The sequence below is a fragment of the Molossus molossus genome, unplaced genomic scaffold (assembly GCF_014108415.1).
Source record: "Molossus molossus isolate mMolMol1 unplaced genomic scaffold, mMolMol1.p scaffold_m16_p_13, whole genome shotgun sequence".
Taxonomy (NCBI): domain Eukaryota; kingdom Metazoa; phylum Chordata; class Mammalia; order Chiroptera; family Molossidae; genus Molossus; species Molossus molossus.
In genome coordinates, this window is record NW_023425348.1 from 72,132,696 (window position 1) to 72,154,268 (window position 21,573).

Below are 21,573 nucleotides of genomic sequence, written 5' to 3' on the forward strand. Positions count from 1 at the left end.
AACTGCTGAGCGAAACCACCAGGGCTAGAGTTCTTTTTTTTGTGGTCTATTGTAACAACTATCTTCAGCACCATCCCCCAACCCCTTTTTCTTATGTGTCATGTATATTATGTGACATTTCTGTCTGGTTTATTTTCTGAAGTTCCCTTTAAGATCAGGCCCACAGAGCAGTGATTGGGAATTGGTTGGTGAGGGGTAATTACCTTTTCTTTTTTTTTTTTTAAAGAGTACACTTTATTATTATTATTATTATTTTTTTATCCTCACCCAAGGACATTTTTCCATTTTTTATTCAGATAGAGTTGGGGGGGGTGTGGAGACATCGACGTGAAAGGGACACATCGAGTGGTTGCCACCCGCACTGCCCAGCCAGGGCCGGGGACAAACTACAACTGAGGTATGTGCGGGAACCGAACCCAGGTCTCTCCGGACCTCAGGCTGACACTCTAACCGCTAAGCCCAAATGGCCAGGGTGGTAATTACCTTTTCTAAGCCTCTGGTTGGGGCTCTTGGTTTAATCGTTTGCCTTCTAGCTTGATGTGTTGGGAAGGAAAGGTAGGAACAGCAGGACTCAGAATTTGCAGTAGTTTCTTTAATATCTCTAGGGCAGTTTACCTGGTTCTCAACTATTGTCCACATAGCACCTTGATTTAACATGGCATGGATTGGCCTAGAGTGGTATGCATTCTATTCTCTAGGACTTATCTTGGTTTTTCACACTTGAGGACCCTGAATTGGTAGGACTTGAATTTGCCTAGGGTTTTTTTTAAATCCTCACCCGAGGACATTTTTCCATATTTTGTTCAGATAGAGTTGGGGGAGAGAGAGAGAGAGAAACATCTACGTGAAAGGGACACATCGAGTGGTTGCCACCCACACGACCCAACCAGGGCCGGGGACAGACTGCAACCAAGGTATGTGCCCTTAGCGGGAACCAAACCCGGGTCTCACTGGATTGCAGGCCGACACTCTAACCACTGAGCCAAATCGGCTAGGGCTGCCTAGGGTTTTTGTACAGACTAGATCAGTGGTTCTCAGATGTTTGTGTGAATCTAAGTGGCTTTGGAAGTTTGTTCATGTACAGATGCCTGGAACTCACAATAGACGGACTGAATCAGACTCTTTCTGGGTGGAGTTTTAAATACATTTTTATTTATTTAATTTTTAATTAATGAAAAATGTAAACATATTAAGAAGTAGATAGGATAGTATAATGAACTAATTTTTATCCACTATCAAGCTCCTGTAATGAACAATTTATGGCTGATGTTATTTAATCCATATTCTCATCCACTTTCTCTTCTATTATTTTGAAGCAAATCTCAGATATATTATTTTATCTCTAAATATGAAATGTTTAAACAAAAGCTCATACTTTTGTTTAAAGCCTATTTTTATAATAGCTGGTTTAGAAATTCTATTTATTTATTTATTTATTTATTTATTTATTTTCCTCACCCAAGGACATTTTTTCATTTTTTTGTTCAGATAGAGTGGGGAGGGAGAGAGAGAGAGAGAGAAACATTGACATGAAAGGGACACATCGAGTGGTTGCCACCCGCACGACTCCACCAGAGCCGGGGACAAACTGCAACTGAGGTACATGCCCTTAGTGGGAACCGAACCCGGATCTCTCTGGACTGCAGGCAGACGCTCTAACCGCTGAGCCAAACCGGCCAGAGCTTTTTATTTATTTTTTTAATCCTCAATCAAGGATATGTTTTTTTTATTGATTTTTAGAGAAGGGAAGAGAGAGAGAGAGAGAGAGAGATAGAGAAACATTAACGTGAGAGAGAAACATTGATCAGTTAGTTGCCTCCCACGTGTGCCCTGTGACTGGGGATTGAACCTGCAACCTTGGTATGTGTCCTGACCAGGACTCAAACCCACAACCTTCTGTTGTATGGGACAGTGCTCCAGCCAGTTGAGGCACCTAACCAGGGCTTAGAAATTTTTATCTGTGATTTTCATTATCTGTCTTTCTGAATCTCTTTTTATGGGTGTGGGTCACAAGAGTGACTTTTAGGTACCATTCAAAGTAGCTGAAGCATTAAGTAAAGTAGAGGTATTGAAAATGCTTATCTTCACTAAGGGAAAAAAAAATCTTGATGGAATTTATTTTTATAAATTATGGATCTCACTCTTAAAAAGTTTTCATGAGATTTAAAATTAAAGTTTTTATAATTAATATGTCTTTTTTCTCTTTCTTTTGCAGGTATGGCCTCACAAGTCTTGGTCTACCCACCATATGTTTATCAAACTCAGTCAAGTGCCTTTTGTAGTGTGAAGAAACTCAAAGTAGAGCCAAGCAGTTGTGTATTCCAGGAAAGAAATTATCCACGGACCTATGTGAATGGTAGAAACATTGGAAGTTCTCATCCTTTCACAAAGGGTAGTGCTTTTCAGACAAAGATAGCATTGAACAGACCTCGAGGACACAACTTTTCGTTGCAGACAAGTGCTGTTGTTTTAAAAAACACTGCGGGTGCTACAAAGGTAATAGCAGCTCAGGTGCAGCAAGCTCAAGTGGAGGCACCTCATATTGGGGCGTGGAGACATAGGTTACATTTCCTAGGAGGCCCTCAGCGATGTGGATTAAAGCGCAAGAGTGAGGAGTTGGATAATCATAGCGCAATGCAGATTGTCGATGAATTGTCCATACTTCCTGCAATGTTGCAAACCAACATGGGAAATCCAGTGACGGTTGTGACAACTACCACAGGAACAAAACAAAATTGTACCACTGGAGAAGGTGACTATCAGTTAGTACAGCATGAAGTCTTATGCTCCATGAAAAATACTTATGAAGTCCTTGATTTTCTTGGTCGAGGCACTTTTGGCCAGGTAGTCAAATGCTGGAAAAGAGGGACAAATGAAATTGTAGCAATTAAAATTTTGAAGAATCATCCTTCTTATGCACGTCAAGGTCAAATAGAAGTGAGCATATTAGCAAGACTTAGTACTGAAAATGCTGATGAGTATAACTTTGTACGAGCTTATGAATGCTTTCAGCACCGTAACCATACTTGTTTAGTCTTTGAGATGCTGGAACAAAACTTGTATGACTTTCTGAAACAAAATAAATTCAGTCCCCTGCCACTAAAAGTAATTCGGCCCATTCTTCAACAAGTGGCCACTGCACTGAAAAAATTGAAAAGTCTTGGTTTAATTCATGCTGACCTCAAACCAGAGAATATTATGTTGGTGGATCCTGTTCGGCAGCCTTACAGGGTTAAAGTAATAGACTTTGGGTCGGCCAGTCATGTATCAAAGACTGTTTGTTCAACATATCTACAATCTCGGTACTACAGGTAGGTGACAGTTACTTTTTGGTTATTAAATAAATGTTGAATTTATGCTAACTGAAATAATTTCGTTTGCGTATGTGATGAAAAAAGACTGCTTCTGATAAAGAAATAAATCATGACAATCAGTTTAGGTTTGAGGTTTTAAAAAGATTTAAACCAATTATGTATAAATCTGCTCAAGCAGAATAGTAATCTTTACTGAAAAATTCAATGCCAAAGACATTTGGTTACTTTTATTGTTAATAGAAGATCTGAAGGAATGACTGGTGAATAATGGTGATCCAATGGGAGTTTTTATATGTTGGAGAAAAGGGTTTATACTACCTTTTATATATATCTTTGGGCATTTCAGCACTTAAGAGGACTAGTTTAATAAAGACATAACCAGATGTTACCTGCACACTTAGAAAAGTTATCTATAGCCCTGGCTGGTTTTGCTCAGCGGTTAGAGCGTCAGCCCATAGACCAGAGTCCCGGGTTCGGTTCCTGCTAAGGGCACGTACTCGGTTGCAGTTCGTCCTGGCCCTGGTTGGGGTTCTGTGGGTGGCAACCAGAAGATGTGTCTCTTTCACATCGATGTCTCTCTCTCTCTCTCTTCTTCCCTCTCTCCCTCCCACTCTATCTGAAGAGAAATGCAAAAATGTCCTTGGGTGAAGATTTAAAAAGAAAAACAAAAGTTATCTATAAGAATTCAAGAAGTTTAGTTAATGAAATTAAGATTCAAACACACTTCTGTGGCTGTCATGAATATTCAAGCCACCTTTTCATAAGAAGTTTTATTATGTTCTTTCCACCTATATGTTATTTTGGTGTTACTGCTATGGGGGAATTTAAAGAAGAAAATACTTCCCATGTAAATATCGATAAAGTGCTACAATGTCATGATTAATAAAATGCTCACCTCAAGTGCAGTATATGGTCTTAGGGGCTAGCTAATCATTACCAAGATCAAAAATTTCTTCTAGTGCCTTGGCTTGTTTCGCTCAGTGGTTAGAGTGTCAGCTCGCGGACTGAAGGGTTTTGGGTTGGATTCCCGGTCAAGGGCTCGTACTAAGGTTGCAGGTTCCATCCCCGGCCCCCATCGGCATCGTGTGGGAGGCAACAAGTCCATGTGTCTGTCTCACATCGATGTTTCTGTCTTTTTCTCCACCTCTCTCTCTCTCTCACTATCTAAAAATCAATGGGAAAATATCCTCGGGTGAGGATTAACAACAACAAAAATATTTTTGTGTATGTAAGTGATTTGAATTCATAGTTTTATAATTTTGAGAAATTTATTTCATGTCAGCCTGAAGAAATGTATGGTCTTGGTATACTCTGGAACCCCACAAGTCCCAACAGAGTGGACATATATAAGATCCGCCAGCCTTGGACAGTGTGGCTCAGCAGTTGGAGCATCAGCCCATGGACCAGAGAGTCCCGGGTTCAGTTCCTGCTAGGGGCACATATTAAAAAAAAAAAAAGCTTCATTACTTTCCCCTGGCCAGTTTGGCTCAGCGGTTAGAGCGTCGGCCTGCGGTCCAGAGAGACCTGGGTTCAGTTCCCACTAAGGGCGTGTACCTAGGTTGCAGTTTGTTCCCGGCCCTGGTTGGTTGTGAGGGTGGCAGCCACTCAATGTGTCCCTTTCACGTTGATGTCTCTCTCTCTCTCTGTCTTCCTCTCTTTCCCTCCCACTCTATCTGAACAAAAAATGGAAAAATGTCCTTGGGTGAGGATTAAAAAAAAAATCCGCCAGTATTGTCCATGAGTAAGTTAGTAAATAGATGAACACATACAGTTTATTGTTAGAACATGAAGATTATTGATTTAGGCCCATCAAGCGGGTTGTTATTTGCAAGTATTGCATCTGTCTTTGTACTAGCCTTTCACCCTAATTAGCATCTTGCTATTATATACTGTAGTACCTAGGACAAGATAAAAGAGAAATTAATTGGCTACTACAAAGGTAACCTCCAGCCCTGGCCAGTGTGGCTCAGTTTGGTTGAGCATCATCCTGTGCACTGAAAGGTCGCTAGTTTGATTGCTGGTCTGGGCACATACCCAGATTGCAGGTTCAGTCACTGGTTGGGGCACACATGAGAGGCAACTGATGTTTCTCTCTCTTTCTCTCTCCCCCTCCCTCTCCCTCGCTCCCTCTCTCAGAAAATCAACAAAAACATATTAAAAAATCACACAAAACAACTCCAGGAGTGGTGTAGGTGGACATGGAGCCCGCTCCTTCATAAGAATACATCACACGTACACCTATATTTAGAGTAAATCCTCCTGAGAGACAGCCGTGAGCCAACTGAACAGTGTCTGACCAACAAGCATGAATGAGTGACCACAGAGAAGGTCGAGGAACCAAAAGAGCCTTCCAGGAGCTGCAGGAACAAACCAGGACCTGAGGAACTGTAGAGCACCATTATTTATGATTTCCCTGAAACTACATAGCAAGTGGGTGCTCTGTCCAGGTTCTCTTGGTGACTTGCATGGTGCTGTAGCATGTCCCCAGCCACCCACATTGGAGCGAGATTCAGCAGAAATAGGAAAGCGCCATATGTGTATACAAGGGGCCCCCTCTGGAGATTGATCAGCAGGTGCAGCGGGATGCTGCTTTGTGCTCTTCCTGGACTGTGCACATAATGGGCTTCCCTACCAGAGAAGAGTATGGAGCCAACAAACACTGCTGTACCTGCCTGCTGGGTTACCCTGTCCAGAGAAAGTGCAGAGACAGTGGGCTGCTGCTATGGGCTCATGTGAGGCTCTCCTTCCTCAAAGCAGTGGGGAACTAAGAACGCTGCAGTACTGCATGCAGAACTGCGTGGTGCAGAGAAAGTGTGTAGACAGTGCGCTGTTCTTAGTGATTGGGGTGCTGCCTGGGTGTGCACCTGTACAAAAGCTCCTGCCTCTGCCCACAGAGTGTGTGCACATTATAAGGCTGCCCCACCTGGAACAAGAGTGGAGCTAGGCAGGCATGCAGACTAGCCCTGCCCAGACCCTACTATGACTGCGGACAATTAAAAGCAACAGTGCATGCAAGCAGCAAGCAGGGCAGACATGTGCATAATGAAGGGGTGCTGCTGTGTGGACACTTGTGCAGGAGCACCACTACCCCCTGCCCAGCTTGGAGAGAGGTCAGAACTACCAAAGTACAGCTGTGTGCACAGGTAAGGATGGTCCACCTGGAGAAGGGGTGGAGCTAGGAAGCCAGAGCAGCTCCACCCACACCTCACTCGGACTGCAGACAAAGCAATGGCACTCAGGCAGGGCGGCCTGGTGTAGTGTGAGGGGTCTGGATAAGCTCACAAGTTGCTGCACCACTGGCAGAGAGGCAGAAATAGCAAAATACTGCTGTGTGTGCTCGTGTAAGCCTGCCTCAGAGAAAGTGTGGTGATAGGCATTGAGATGTAGGCATGCAGAATGGCCCCACCTAGACCTTGCCCTGACTGGATAATGGAAGCAATTGGGAAAGCCCCCAGAGCTGTCTGTGGAGTGAGTGGGGCGTGGCCAAGTGTGTAAGCAGTTGTATTGCCTGGAAAGAGCAAAAATAGCAAAGTGCTGAGATATGCTCACAGAGGTAGGCCTGTCACAACAGCAGAGTGGAGGGGAGGAGCTGGTGGTGCCTTGAGGTGCAAGCTTACAAAGCAACTCTGCCCACACACAGCTGGAATCAGACTGTTAATGTGATAGGGCAGTCCAAGAACACATGGAGCAGCCCAGCTTGCATTAGGCATCCTCACCCAGATTAGAAGGACAAGGAAGCAAGCATACATTAGGCTACTCCCATGCAAACCTACCCCTTTAAGACCAGGTGACACGCCAGGCATCTCCTATGAAGTGGCCTGCCAAAACTATTCAACATTCAGTCTACTCAGAGACCCTTCTTATAAGACTGGTGGAGATAGCTATTCTATTAAATTCGTAGGAACAAACATAGAAAATGAAAAATGGGGTTGCCCTGGCCGGTCTGGCTCAGTGGTTAGAATGTTGGCCTGCGGTCCAGAGAGACCTGGGTTCGGTTCCCCTTAAGGGCATGTATCTCGGTTGCAGTTTGTCCCCAACCCTGGTTGGTTCGTGCAGGTGGCATCCACTTGATGTGTTCCTTTCACATCGATTTTTCTCTCTCCCTCCTGCTCTATCTGAACAAAAAATGGAAAAATGTCCTCAGGTGAGGATAAAAATAAAAGAAAGTGAAAAATAGGCAGACAGAAGACTGTGCCCCAAATGAAGGAAAAAAGGAAAACTAGAGAAACACCCTAATCAAATGAATCAAAATCAAATAACTTGCTTGATAAAGAATTTGAAGATCCCTGGCTGGTTTGGCTAAGCTGTTAAGGCATCGGCCCTCAGACCAGTGAGTTGCAGGTTTGATTCTGGTCAAGGGCATGTACCTTAGTTGTGGTTTGTCCCCAGCTCTGGTTGGGGTCATGTGGGAGACAATCACTTCGATGTTCCTCTACTTTATCTGAAGATAAATAGAAAAAAAAATATCCTTGGGTGATGATTGGGAACAACAACAAAAAAAAGACATACAGAAATTGAGAAGAGTTTGGAATCTCTTAGAGCAATTTGACAACCTATTGTGTACAAACATGTGATCAGTGGGTTCACTTCTCTGAGCAAGTGTAGATGAGTTTTGGTGACATTCATCTTGTAGAGAATCTGGTCGTGGCTCAGCTGGGACCCTCTTTCAGGTCCTCTCATAAGGCTGCAATCAACCTGTTGGCCAGGGCTGGAGTCTCATCTTAAGGTCTGAGCTAAGCTGAGCCAAATGCAGAGATTCTATTGCAACTCAATGGGAGTTCTGAACATGAGCCAGCCAGAGCAAGATGAGAAAAATGAAACAAAATGAGAAACTGGCCCAAAGTCTACTGTTTAAAAAATGAAGGATAGTTTTAATTTGTAAGACTTTATTCAGAAGAGGAAAAATGGTAGCAGAGTGAATGGAAGCTACACAGACTGTCTCTCAGGACCAAACTGGAATTACAACTAAAATAAAGAGAAATCGTCAGGAAAAACCAACTGCAAATCAGCTGGAGTGAAGCTGTATAACCAGGGACCGAAAGAGGATGTCACATCGAGCCTGGTAGGAAATGCGGAGGCATGAGAGGGTGGGTTGGGAGCCCATGGACAGCAGCTGAGGGTTGTTTTAGTTGTGAGCGGTTCCTGCTGAGAAAGCAGGGGTTTATTTTTTTCATTTTTATTTTTTATCCTGACCTGAGGACCTTTTTGCATTTATCTTCACATAGAGTGAGAGGGAGGAAGGGAGGAAGAGCGAAAGAGAGAGAAACATCGATGTGAGAGAAACACATTGACTGGTTGCTACCCACACAACCACAACCAGGGTGGAGACGAAGTGCAACTGAAGTACACACCCTTAGCAGGAACTGAACCCGGGACTCTCTGGTCTGCAGGCTGACACTCTAACCGCTGAGCCAAACCGGACAGGGTGAAAACAGGGATTTTAAAAAGCACCAAATCAGCTATAGCCACTCATCTTGGGCTCCAGCAGAGGGAGGGCAGACTGGACTGGTACTGTGTGGAGAGAGTCTGTGATTCCTGCCTCAGGAGAGAGCTGGAGGAGAGGACACCAGGAGTGTTGTACTGAATCATTCCCTCACAAGACAGTAGCCATCTTACTTAAAGGGCCTCTTCCCAGGAGGGGCAGTGGCCCCTTCTTCAGGAATTCAATTCCACCATACCAGGCCACAGAAATGCAAATTGAGGCTCATTAACATAAAATCTTGCAGCAAGCAAGTGCACACTCCCCCCCCCACCCCGAAATTCTCTTACACCTGAGGGATTTTTCATTCAGCTGAGAGCTACAAATCGAGGCTCATCAAGTAACTGAGACTAATAGCCTCCAGGCAAAAGCTAGAGGATAACTGAACCTTTCCTTGACCTGCAAATTTACCCAGGAAAGTAAGACTTGACAGTGGTGTTTAATATGGGTTCTCCCCCGCTTATCCAAACCCAGTAGAGGGACCCACAACCAGTGGAACACCAACACCCACAAGGAAAATTTGGCAGGCTCCAAAACTCACTGAGACATCCTAAATGGTGAAACAGAAACAAATCCCAAAAGAAAGAAGAGAATTCTACAAGACAAGAGATAAATGAAATGGAATTAAGCAAGATATCAGAGGTAGAGTTCAGTGTAATGATTATGAGGAAGCTCAACAGCATGAGTAAAGAGCTCAACAGCATGAGTAAAGATATAGAAACATTGAAAATCAACCAATTGGAAATTAAAAACCACCAAGAAGAAAACAAGAATGACATATCAGAAATAAAGAACACATTGGAAGGTCTAAACAGCAGAGTAGAGGAAGTGGAGGACCAGATCAGTGAATTAAAAGACGGTAGAAAAAAATCAACCAATCAGAAAACCAAAAGGAAAAAACAATTAAAAACAGGAAGACAGATTAAGAGAACAGTGGGACAACTGGAAATGTAATAATATTTGCATCATAGGAGCCCCCAAAGAAGAAGAAAATGAGCAAGGGTTAGAGAATATATTCGAAAAAATGGTGACAGAAAACTTCCCTAATTTGGTGAAGGAAGAAGGCATTCAAGTTCAAGAAGCACAGAGAGCCCCAATAAGAGGAACCAACAGGCCCACACCAAGACACATAGTAAGTAAAATGCCAAAAATTAAAGACAGAGAGAATCCTAAAAGCAGCAAGAGATAAGCAACAGGGTACCTACAAAGGAAACCCCATAAGGCTCTCAGCTGACTTCTCACAAGAAACACTACAGGCCAGAAGGGAATGGCATGAAGTAATCAAGGTCATGAAAAAGAAGGATCTGAATCCAAGAATACTCTACCCAGCAAGGCTGTCATTCAAAATAGAAGGTCAAATAAAGAGCTTCCCAGACAAAAAAAGACTAAGGCAATACCAAACTAGCACCAAACTAGCACTGCAAGAAATGTTAAAAGGACTGCTGTAATTAGTAGAAGAAATAGGAAGAAAAATATAGCCACATTAAACAAAAATGGCAATAAATAAGTGCATATCAATAATCACCTCAAGAAATAAGAAAAATTTCTAATTGACTGTCTAACCTTACAACCTAAAGAACTAGAAAGCAAACAAAAAGAAAACCCCAGAGCAAATAGAAGGAAGGAAATAGTAAAGATCAGAGCAGCAATAAATGACATAGAGACCAAAAAAAAAAAAAACCAATTCAAAGGGTCAATGAAACAAAGCTAGTTTTCCAAAAGATATACAAGATTGATGGACCCTTAGCTGGACTCGCCAAGAAACAAAGAGAGAACCCAAATACAGAAAATCAGAAATGAAAGACACCACAGAAAATGACACCACAGAAAACCAAAAAATCGTTAACAGCTATTATAAAGAATTATATGGCAACAAATTTGACAATCTAAGGGAAATGGACAAATTTCTAGAAACACAGAGTATCCCAAAACTGGACCAGGAAGAGATAAAACACTTGAACAGACCAATAACAACTAAGGAAATTGAAGAGGTTATCAAGACTCTCCCAGCAAACAAAAGCCCAGGCCCGGATGGCTTCACGAGGAAGTTTTACCAAACATTCAAAAAAGAACTAACACCCATTCTCCTCAAACTATTTCAAAAAATTCAAGAAGAAGGAAGACTTCCAAACTCGTTTTATGAGGCCAACATAATTCTAATTTGAAAACCAGAAAAAGACACTACAAAGAAAGAAAACTACAGGGCCAATATCCCTGATGAACATAGATGCCAAAATCCTGAACAAAATACTAGCAAATTGGATCCAGCAATACATCAAAAAGATTATTCACCATGACCAAGTGGGATTCATCCCAGGGATGCAAGGCTGGTACAATATTCGCAAATCAATAAATGTGTTACACCACATAAACAAAATGAAGAATAAAAACCACACGATCATATCAATAGATGCTGAAAAAGCGTTCGACAAAATACAGCATCCATTTTTCTTTTTTCTTTTTTTTTTTTATCCTCACCCGAGGACATTTTTCCATTTTTTGTTCAGATAGAGCAGGAGGGAGAGAGAGGAAGAGAGAGAGAGAGAAACATCGATGTGAAGGGACACATCGAATGGCTGCCATCTGCACGACCAACCAGGGCCGGGGACAAACTGAAACTGGTTCCCTTAGCGGGAACTGAACCTGGGTCTCTCTGTACCGCAGGCCGATGCTCCAACCGCTGAGCCAAACCCGCCAGGGCCAGCATCCATTTCTGATAAAAACACTCAGCAATGTGGGAATAGAGGGATCATATCTCGGCATAATAAAGGCCATATATGAAAGACCTACAACCAACATCATGCTCAATGGGCAGAAACTAAAAACATTTTCTTTAAGAACAGGAACAAGACAGGGATGCCCACTTTCACCACTCTTATTTACCATAGTACTGGAAGTCTTAGCTACAGCAATCAGACATGAAGAAAAAAGAAAAGGGATCCAAATTGGAAAGGAGGAAGTGAAACTGTCATCATTTGCAGATGACATGATATTATACATAGAAAACCCTTAAGACTCCATCAAAAATATACTAGACTTAGTAAATAAATTGGCAAAGAAGCAGGATACAAAATTAACGTCAAGAAATCAATGGCATTCTAATACACCGATGATGAACTCACAGAAAAAGAAACTGAAAAAACAATCCCATTTACCATCGCAGCAAAAAAATTAAGGTATCTAGGAATAAACTTAACCAAAAAAGTAAAGGACCTATTTTCAGAAAACTACAGGACATTGAAAAAAAGAAATAGAGGAAGATATAAAAAAGTGGAAGCACATATCTTGTTCATGGATTGGAAGAATTAACATCATTAAAATGTCCATATTACCCATAGCAATCTATAGATTCAATGCAATCTCCATGAAAATACCAATGACATAGTTTACAGAACTAGAACACATACTTCAAAAGTTCACATTGAACCAAAAAAGACCCCGAATAGCCACAACAATCTTGAAAAAGAAGGACAAAGCAGGTGGGATCACAATACCAGATATCAGGTTATACTACAAAGCAACTGTAACCAAAACAGCCTGTTACTGGCCCAAGAACAGGCATATAGACCAGTGGAACAGAACAGAGAACCCATAAATGGACCCAAGGCAATATGCTCAATTAATATTTGACAAAGGTGGCAAGAGCACACAGTGGAGTCAAGACGACCTCTTTAAAAATGATGTTTGGGCCCTGGCCGGTTTGGCTCAGCGGTTAGAGCGTCGGCCTGCAGTCTGGAGAGTCCCGGGTTCGGTTCCCGCTAAGGGCATGTACCTCGGTTGCAGTTTGTCCCCGGCCCTGGTTGGTCGTGCGGGTGGCAGCCACTTGGTGTGTTCCTTTCACATCGATGTTTCTCTCTCTCTCTGTTCCTCTCTCTCCCTCCCACTCTACCTGAACAAAAAATGGAAAAATGTCCTCGGGAGAGGATAAAAAAAAAAAAAATGATGTTTGGAAAATTGGACAGCTATATGCAAAAGAATGAAACTAGACCATCGACTTACACCATACACAAAAATGAACTCAAAATGGATAAAAGACTTAAACATGACCTGTGAATCCATAAAAATCCTAGAAGAAAATGTGGACAACAAAATTTCGGACATCATACGCAGCAGAATTTTTACCAATACACCACCTAAGGCAACAGAAACAAAGAAAAAAATAAACACATGGGACTACATCAAACTCAAAAGCTTCTGCACAGCAAAAGAAACAACCATCAAAATGGAAAGGCAACCCACTGTATGGGAGAACATCATTGCCAATGATACATCAGATAAGGGGTTAATTTCCAAAATATATAGAGTTACTCTTGCAACTCAACAAAAGCAAGACAAAGAACCCAATTAGCACTGGCCGGTTTGGCTCAGCGGTTAGAGCGTTGGCTTGAGGTTCGGAGAGACCCGGGTTCGGTTCCCGCTAAGGGCACTTACTTCGGTTGCAGTTTGTCCCCGGCCCTGGTTGGTCGTGCGGGTGGCAGCCACTCGATGTGTCCCTTCACGTCGATGTTTCTCACTCTCTCTCCCTTCCTCTCTCTCCCTCCCACTCTATCTGTACAAAAAATGGAAAAATATCCTCAGGTGAGGATAAAAAAAAATGGGCAGAAGAGCTGAATAGACACCTCTCCGAATAGGACATACAAATGGCCAAGAGACATATGAAGAAATGTTCAAAATCACTAATTATCTGAGAGATGCAAATTAAAACTACAATGAGGTATCACCTCACACCTGTCAGAATGGCCGCCGTCAACAAATCATCAAACAACAAGTGTTGGCGAGGGTGTGGAGAAAAGGGGACTCTAGTACACTGCTGGTGGGAATGTAGACTGGTACAGCCACTATGGAAAACAATATGGTGTTACCTCAAAAAAAATAAAAATTGAACTTCCATTTGACCCAGTGATCCCACTTCTAGGAATAAACCCTATGGAGCCTGAAACACCAATCAGGAAGAATATATGTACCCCCATGTTCATAGTAGCACTATTTACAATAGCTAAGATCTGGAAACAGCCCAAGTGTCCATCAGTAGAGGAATGGATAAAAAAGCAGTGGTACATATACACAATGGAGTACTATGCAGCTGTAAGAAAGATTTCTTATCCTTTGAGATGACATGGAGGGACCTGGAAAGTATTATCCTATGCGAAACAAGCCAGGCAGAAAAAGACAAATACAACGTGATCTTACTTATTTGTGGAATATAATGAACATAACAGTCTGAGGAATAGGGTAGACCTAGAAACATGGAAGTAGGGTACAGACTGACAACTGTCAGAAGAGGGGGTTGTGGGGAGAGGGAAGAGATAAACAACAGAACTTATATGCATGTATGCATAACCAGTGGGCATGGACAACAAAACCGGGGATGGGGCCTGGGGGGGGGGGGTTGGGAGGAGGGTGTCAATGGGTTAAAAAAGGAGAAACATCTGTAACAGAAATGAAATAGAAAATAGTAAGTAAATAAATAAATAAATAAAAACACCCAATCATTGAACCAGAAAGACAAAGCAAGACGATAGCCTAAGAGAACTGAAAAGCAACCTAAGAACTGTGAAGACAGCCTAAGACAATATGAAACATAACAACATTCACATCATAGGAGTGCCAGAAGAAAAGAAGGGTTAGAGAATATATTTAAAGAAACAGTGACAGAAAACTTTCCTAGCTTAGTGAAGGAAAATGGCATATAAGTTGAAGAAGCACAGAGAGCCCCAAGTAAGAAGAATCCAGAAAGACCTACACCAATTCATATAATAATCAATATGCCAAAAATTAAAGGCAAAGAGAATCCTAAAGGCAGCAAGAGATAAGCAACAGCCTACCTACTGGAACTTCCATAAGGCCATCAGCTGACTTCTCAACAGAAACACTACAGGCCAGAAGGGAATGGCATGAAGTAATCAGGGCCATGAAAAAGAAGGATCTGAATCCAAGACTACTGTGTACAGCAAGGCTGTCATTCAAAATAGAAGGTGAAATAAAGAGCTTCCCACAGAAAAAAAGTCTAAGGGAATACTTTAGCACCAAAGTAGCACTGCAAGAAATGTAGAAATGACTGCTGTAATAAGCAGAAGAAATAGGAAGAGAAACATAGTCATAATAAACAAAAATGGCAAAAAATAAGCACTTGTCAATAATAACCTTAAATGTAAATGGATTAAACTCTGATAAAAAAGATAGTAGCTGAATGGATAAGAAAGCATGAGTCATATATATGTTGTTTAAGAGACCCACCTCAGAGCAAAAGATATACATAGGTTGAAAGTGAAGGGATGGAAAAATTTTCAAGCAGACCTAAAGGACAAAAAAAGCTGGGGTAGCAATACTCATATCTATTAAAATAGACTTCAAAATGAAGGCCGTAACTAGAGACAAAGAAGGTCACTACATAATATTGAAAGGATCCATCCAACAGGAGGATATCATCTTGGTAAACATATATACATTTAACAAAGGAGCACCAAAGTGCATTGAAAACCTTCTGGAGGACTTCAGAGGAGGAATGGAATCAACAGCAATACACAACACAAAAGGAAATCAACAAAGCAAATGGAAAGAAAATCAGGAGATGGCCCTGCCCGGTTTCCTGAGTGGTTAGAGCGTTGGCCTATGGTCCAGGGAGACCCGGGTTCAGTTCCCGCAAAGGGCATGTACCTCAGTTGCAGTTTGTCTCCAGTCTTGGTGGGGGTTGTGTGGGTGTCCGTCACTTGATGTGTCTCTCTCATTTCGATTTTTCTCTCTCCTCCTCCCTCTCTCCTTTTTGCTCTATTTGGAGATGAATGCAAAAGTGTCCTTGGGGGAGAAGTAAAAAAAATTAAAAGAAAATCAAGAGATGAAGAGCAAAGAACACAAAAACCCCAAACCATGAACGTAATGGTAATAAACATATTTATCAATAATTACCCTTAATATAAATGGACTAAAGGTTTTAATCAAAAGACATAGGGTAGCAGAATGGATAAGAAATCTGAGCCATCAATATGTTGCCTCTTAGAGACTCATTTCAGATCAAAAGACACAGACTGCAGGTGAAGGGATGAAGAACGATTTTGTTCAGCTAGAAATGAAACACTTGCTGGGATAGCAATGCTTGTATTAGAGAAAATAGACTTCAAAAGAAAGAATGTAAAGAGACAAAGACACATAATTCAATCCAAGAAGAGGGTAAAAATAATCATAAACATTTACACACCCAACCAAGGAGCACTCTTGTGTGTATATGATGCAAATGCTAATGGACATAAAGGCAGAAATTCATAGTATAATTATGTCAGGTACTTTAATAGTTCAATGGATAGACCATCCAGTAAAAATAATAAGGAAATAATGACCTTAAGGGCCACATTAGACAAGTTTGACATTGTAGACACAGAGCATTTCATCCCATACCTGCAGGCTACACATTTTTTTTCAAGTGCACATAGAACATTTTCCAGGATGATCATGTTTTAGGCACAAAACAAACTTCAATAAATTGAAGAATGCTGATATTAAAATAGTAAGTATATTCTCTGACAATAATGGCCGCAAACTAGAAGTCAACAGGAAAATAACTAGGAAAAAAACACAGATACATGGAGATTAAACAGTATGCTTTTAAACAACCAATGGATAAAAGAGGAAATCAAACAAAATAAAGAACTACCTTGGGACAAATGAAAGTGAAAACAACCTTGCAAAAATCTATGGGCTGCAGCAAAAGTAATTGTGTAAGAGGAAAATTTATAGCTATATAGGCCTACCTTAAGCAGGAAAAACCTTAGATCTAAGTTTACATCTAAGGAAACTAGAAAAAGGGACAAACAAAACCCAAAGTAAGTAGAAGGAAGGACATAATAAACATTATAGTGGAAATAAATGAAATAGAAAATAGAGAAATGATAGAAAAGATTACTAGAAAAGAACATTCTTTGAAATAAATAAAATTGACAAGCCTTTAGCAAGACTCATCAAGCAGAAAAGGGAGAAAACACATAAAATCAGAAATGAAGATGAGAGATTACAACTGACAACACGGAAACACAAAGGATCATTTAAGATTATGGTGAACAAATACATGCTAACAAATTTGACAATCTGGAAGAAATGGATAATATTCAAGTGATATAGAATGTTCCAAGACTAAACTAGGAAAAAACAGATTCTGAATAGACCAATTACTGGCAATGAAATTGAAGCAGTAATCAAAAACTGTCAGCAAACAAAGGCCCAGGCCCAAATAGTTTCATAGGTGAATTCTACCAAACATTTAAAGAAGAATTAGTACCTTTTCAGACTATTCCAAAAAAAATGGAAGGGGAAGAAACACTTCAATACTGATTGCATGAGGCTAGCATTATCTTGATACCAAAACCAGACAAGACACTAACAGGAAAGAGAATTATAGGTCAGTATCTCTAATGAACATAGATGCTAAAATACTCTGGTTAGAACATCTGGGGGCCGACGCTCTAACTGATGAGCCAAACTGGCCAGGGCGAGATGCCAAAATTCTCAACAAAAATTAGAAAACCAAATTCCACAGTAACATCAAGAGGATTATACACCATGACCAAATGGGATTTATTTCAGGGTTTCAAGGGTGGTTCAACATCCGTAAAACAGTGATTCATCATGTCAACAAAAGTAAAGAATAAAAAATCATGATTATCTTAATAGATGCACAGAAAACATTGACAAAATTCAACACCTATTTGTGATAAAAAACTCTCCATAAGGTGGGTATGGAAAGAATTTATCTCAACTTAGTAAAGGCTATATATGACAAACCCACAGCTACCATTATACTTAATGGTGAAAAGCTGAAAGGTTTTCCTCTAAGATCAGGAATAGACAAGAATGCACACCCTTGCCACTATTATTTAACATGGTACTGGAAGTCCAAGCCACAGCAATAAGAAAGAAGAAAGTGGAGGTATCATTCTCCTTGATCCTCAAACAATATTACAAAGTTATAATAATCAAAACAGTATGGCATCGACACAAAACCAGACAAATAGATTAATGGGACAATAGAGAGCCCAGAAATAAACCCTTGCTTATTTGATGAACTCCTCTATAGCAAAGGAAGTAAAAAGATACACTGGAGCCCTGACCAGTTGGCTCAGTTGGTTGATGTGTCATCCTGTGCACCGAAGTGTCATGGGTTTGATTCCCAGTCAGGGATTGTAGCCAGGTTGTGGGTTTGATCCTCTGTCAAGGTGCATTTAGGAGGCAACCGATCAATATTTCTCTCTCACATTGAGGTTTCTCTCTCTCTAAAATCAGGAAAAACATATCCTCGGGTGAGGTTTAAATTAATTAAAAAATTCACTAAAAGTGATTTTTAGTGATACACTGGAGTAATGACAGTCTTTTCAGCAGTGGTGTTGGGAAAGCTGGACAGATACATGCGAAAAGTGAAAGTGGAGCACTCTCTTATACCATCTACAAAAATAAACTCAAAATGGGTAAAGACTTGAATGTAAAGCTCAAAATTATAAAACTCCTGGAAGAAAACAGGAAATAAACTATTGGCATTCTGTGTAGTATCTTTTTGGATTTGTCCCCTGAAGCAAGGGAAAAGCAAAGCAAAAATAAATGGGATTACATCAAACTAGAAAGCTTCTGCACAGCAAAGGAAACCTTCAGCGAACAAAAAGGTGGAATATTGAAGAGAATATGTTTGCAAATAATATATCTGAGAAGTGTTTGATATCATAAGAAACTCACACAACTCAATAACCAACAATAAGCAATCTGATTGAAAAATGAGCGGAGACCATGAAAAGGCATTTCTCCAAAGAAGACAAACAGATGGCCAGCAGATATATGAAAAGGTCCTCAGTTCACTGATCATTAGGGAAATGCAAATCAAAACAATGAGATACCACCTTGTAACAGTCAGAATGGCTATTATCAAAAGGTCAACAAATAGCATGTCGGCAAGGATGTGAGAAAAGGAACACTTGTGCACTTTTGGTGGGATGGTAAACTGGTGCAGCCCCTATGGAAAACTGAATGGAGCTTCCTCAGAAAACTAAAAATAGATATACCATAAGACCCAGCAATTCCACTTCTGGGTATTCATCCACAGAACACAAAAATTTTAATTAGAAGATATATGTACCCCTATGTACAATGCAGCATTTTTACAATAGCCATGATATGGAAGCACCCTAAGTGTCCACTGGTAGATGAATGGATAAAGAAGATGTGGTATAAATACCTACAATGGAATTTTATGCAGCATAAAAAAGAATGAAATATTGCCACTTGTGACAATATGGATGGATCTAGTGGGTATTATGCCAAATGAAGTAAGTCAGGCAGAGAAAGACAAGTACCATATGGTTCACTTATGTGTGGAATCTAAAAACAAAAACAGCCTCATAAAAGCAGAGATTAGAAGGGAGGGGGGTAAATGGGTGAAAAGGGGAAGGTGAATATAATCAATAATATTGTAATACGTTTACATGGTGACAGATGATTACTCGAATTATTGGGGTGACCACATTGTAAGGTATGAAAATGTCAAATCATATTGTACACCTGAAACCAAAAACCAATATAAGATTGTATATCAACTATACTGAACATATGTCGTACTAGTAGGTCATCAGAAGAATCCTGCATTTATGTCACTTGGTGATTAAGATTATTAAAATATGTATTACAGCCCAGCTGGTGTGGCTCAGTGATTGAGTGTCATCCCATGAACTGAGAGGCCCTGGTTCGATTCCCAGTCAGGGCGCACGCCCAGGTTGTGGGCTTGATCCCCAGTAGGGGGCGATGTGCAGAAGGCAGCTGATCTATGTTTCTATCTCTCCCTTCCTCTCTCTCTAAAAAAATCAATAAAAACATGGTAAAAAATATGTGTTACAAATTTGGAATATAGCATAATTTACCCTTTAGCCTATTCCTGATTATATGATTTTTAGTGTTAAGTGCTGGATACTGTTCTTAAAACCTTTTATTTAATTTGCTTTTTTGTTAATTCTCATCCAAGGGTGTTTTTTCCATTGAATTTTAGATAGAGTGGAAGGATGGGAGGGAGAGAGAAACATCGGATGTGAGAGAGAGAGACATTGATTGGTTGCTCCAGCACAACCATGACCTCGGCAAAGGATTGAACCTGCAAACCAGGTATGTGCCTTTGACTAGGAATTGAATTCACAGGCCGACACTCTAACCACTGTGTCCAACTGGCCAGGGCTTAAAACCTTTAAGATGGTTTAAAAGTTACTATAGTTGCCCTGGCTGGTTTTGCTCAGCGGTTAGAGCGTCAGCTTGTGGTCCAGAGAGACAGGTTTGGTTCCCGCTAAGGGCACGTACCTCAGTTGCAGTTTGTCCCTGGCCCTGGTTGGGTCGTGCGGGTGGCAGCCACCCGATGTGTCCCTTTCACGTGGATGTGTATCTCTCTCTCTTCCTCTCTCTCCCTCCTCCTCTGTCGGAACAAAAAATGAAAAAATGTCCTCGAATGAGGATTAAAAAAAAAGTTATCATAGTTGTGGCAGGGTAGTAAGTCTTATTCAGTGTCTCCACATAATTAGATTTATTTGATTCTTTATTCCCCTGACAAATTTTTTTTTTCTTCGATTTAATGGAATATAAGATTAGCTTTTAGTTAATTTTTTTTCTGGACACATCATTTTAAAATCCTACTTAACAGCATGAGAAGAGTTGTGGGATTTGTTTCCTTCCCTTTGTACTCTATGGATTCAGTCTTAAGAGCTTTCAGTAGTCAGCTAGCATATTATATAAACTCCCAGGCTCCAGTTGCTTGGGATCTATATTTAGTTCATTTGTTAGTAAATGACTTCATTTTCTTTGAGTCCTTTATTATTCTGTATATCAGATTTTGTCCATGTGATACCTAGATTCCTTTTCTTTATTGGATGTTTTTTGGATCAGAGTGAAAAAAAAAGCTTTGTTTAATTTTTATACTTGACATTATCTTTTTGTAAACTGTTTCAAGAGAGTAAAGGAAATCCTTTAAGAAACAATATAAAATGAGAAATATTTTATGATACTGGTCTTTAGTAGCATTAGGCCTTTGCACAGTTATTAGCTTCTTTTGACATTGAAAAAAACTGAATAATTGCTAAGTACAATTAGTAGTTTCTAATTTGTTTTTTTTTTACAAATTTATGTATTTATTTTTTATTTTTTTGGTACGTGCCCCTAGCGGGAACCGAACCCAGGACTCTGGTCCACAGGCCGACACTCCAACTGCTGAGCCAAACCGGCCAGGGCTATATAAAAATTTGTTTTTATATAAAATTTACAAGTAAATAATTTATCTGAATTTCAGAGGCTTTATGATTGCCGTGCTATGTTACAGGTTCTGTGCTTAGAATTAAGGGGGAAAAAAATGGAGTTTTTAATTTGTAATAGATGAGGACTGGTGTTAACATTTTGCTTGATGTTGCTCATGTTGGTTGAAACAATTTATAATGGACTTTATTTCAGTTAGATTCAGGAGTTCGAAGATTTAGTAAATATTAAGGTAGATTGATGAAAATGTAGGATAGTCCTTAGTCAGGTACTGTTTTAATATGTGGTGTAATTTTGCATGAAAAGAGCAGGTAACTATTTGAAAAAATGTTTTTGCCGTTTATATTTGAAAACATTACCAGACCTGGCTTAGTTTATGAGTACCGTTACTTATAAATCTGATTGGACAATAAAATGTTTTATCCTTGAGTTTTTACTCTTTGTTTAAAATATATTGCATTTTAAAAATGAAAGCAGGAAGTGGACCTTACCAAATTAAATATTTTTTGAGCTAATCACAGT

At 40.3% G+C, this 21,573-nt stretch overlaps 1 protein-coding gene across 8 annotated transcripts in view; it reads left to right on the top strand.

Moving 5' to 3' along the window:
* The window catches only part of HIPK3 (homeodomain interacting protein kinase 3), a 110,106-nt gene that overhangs the window by 30,115 nt on the left and 58,418 nt on the right, over window positions 1–21,573 (top strand). For 7 of the 8 annotated variants that reach the window (XM_036260172.1, XM_036260176.1, XM_036260170.1 and 4 more), the window contains exon 2: window positions 2,216–3,311. In XM_036260172.1, coding sequence (XP_036116065.1) covers window positions 2,218–3,311 — 1,094 coding nt within the window. In that variant the 5' untranslated portion in view covers window positions 2,216–2,217. Of the gene's footprint in view, window positions 1–2,213; window positions 3,312–21,573 lie in introns of those variants that run through there. The other variant, XM_036260173.1, reaches the window with a different exon arrangement.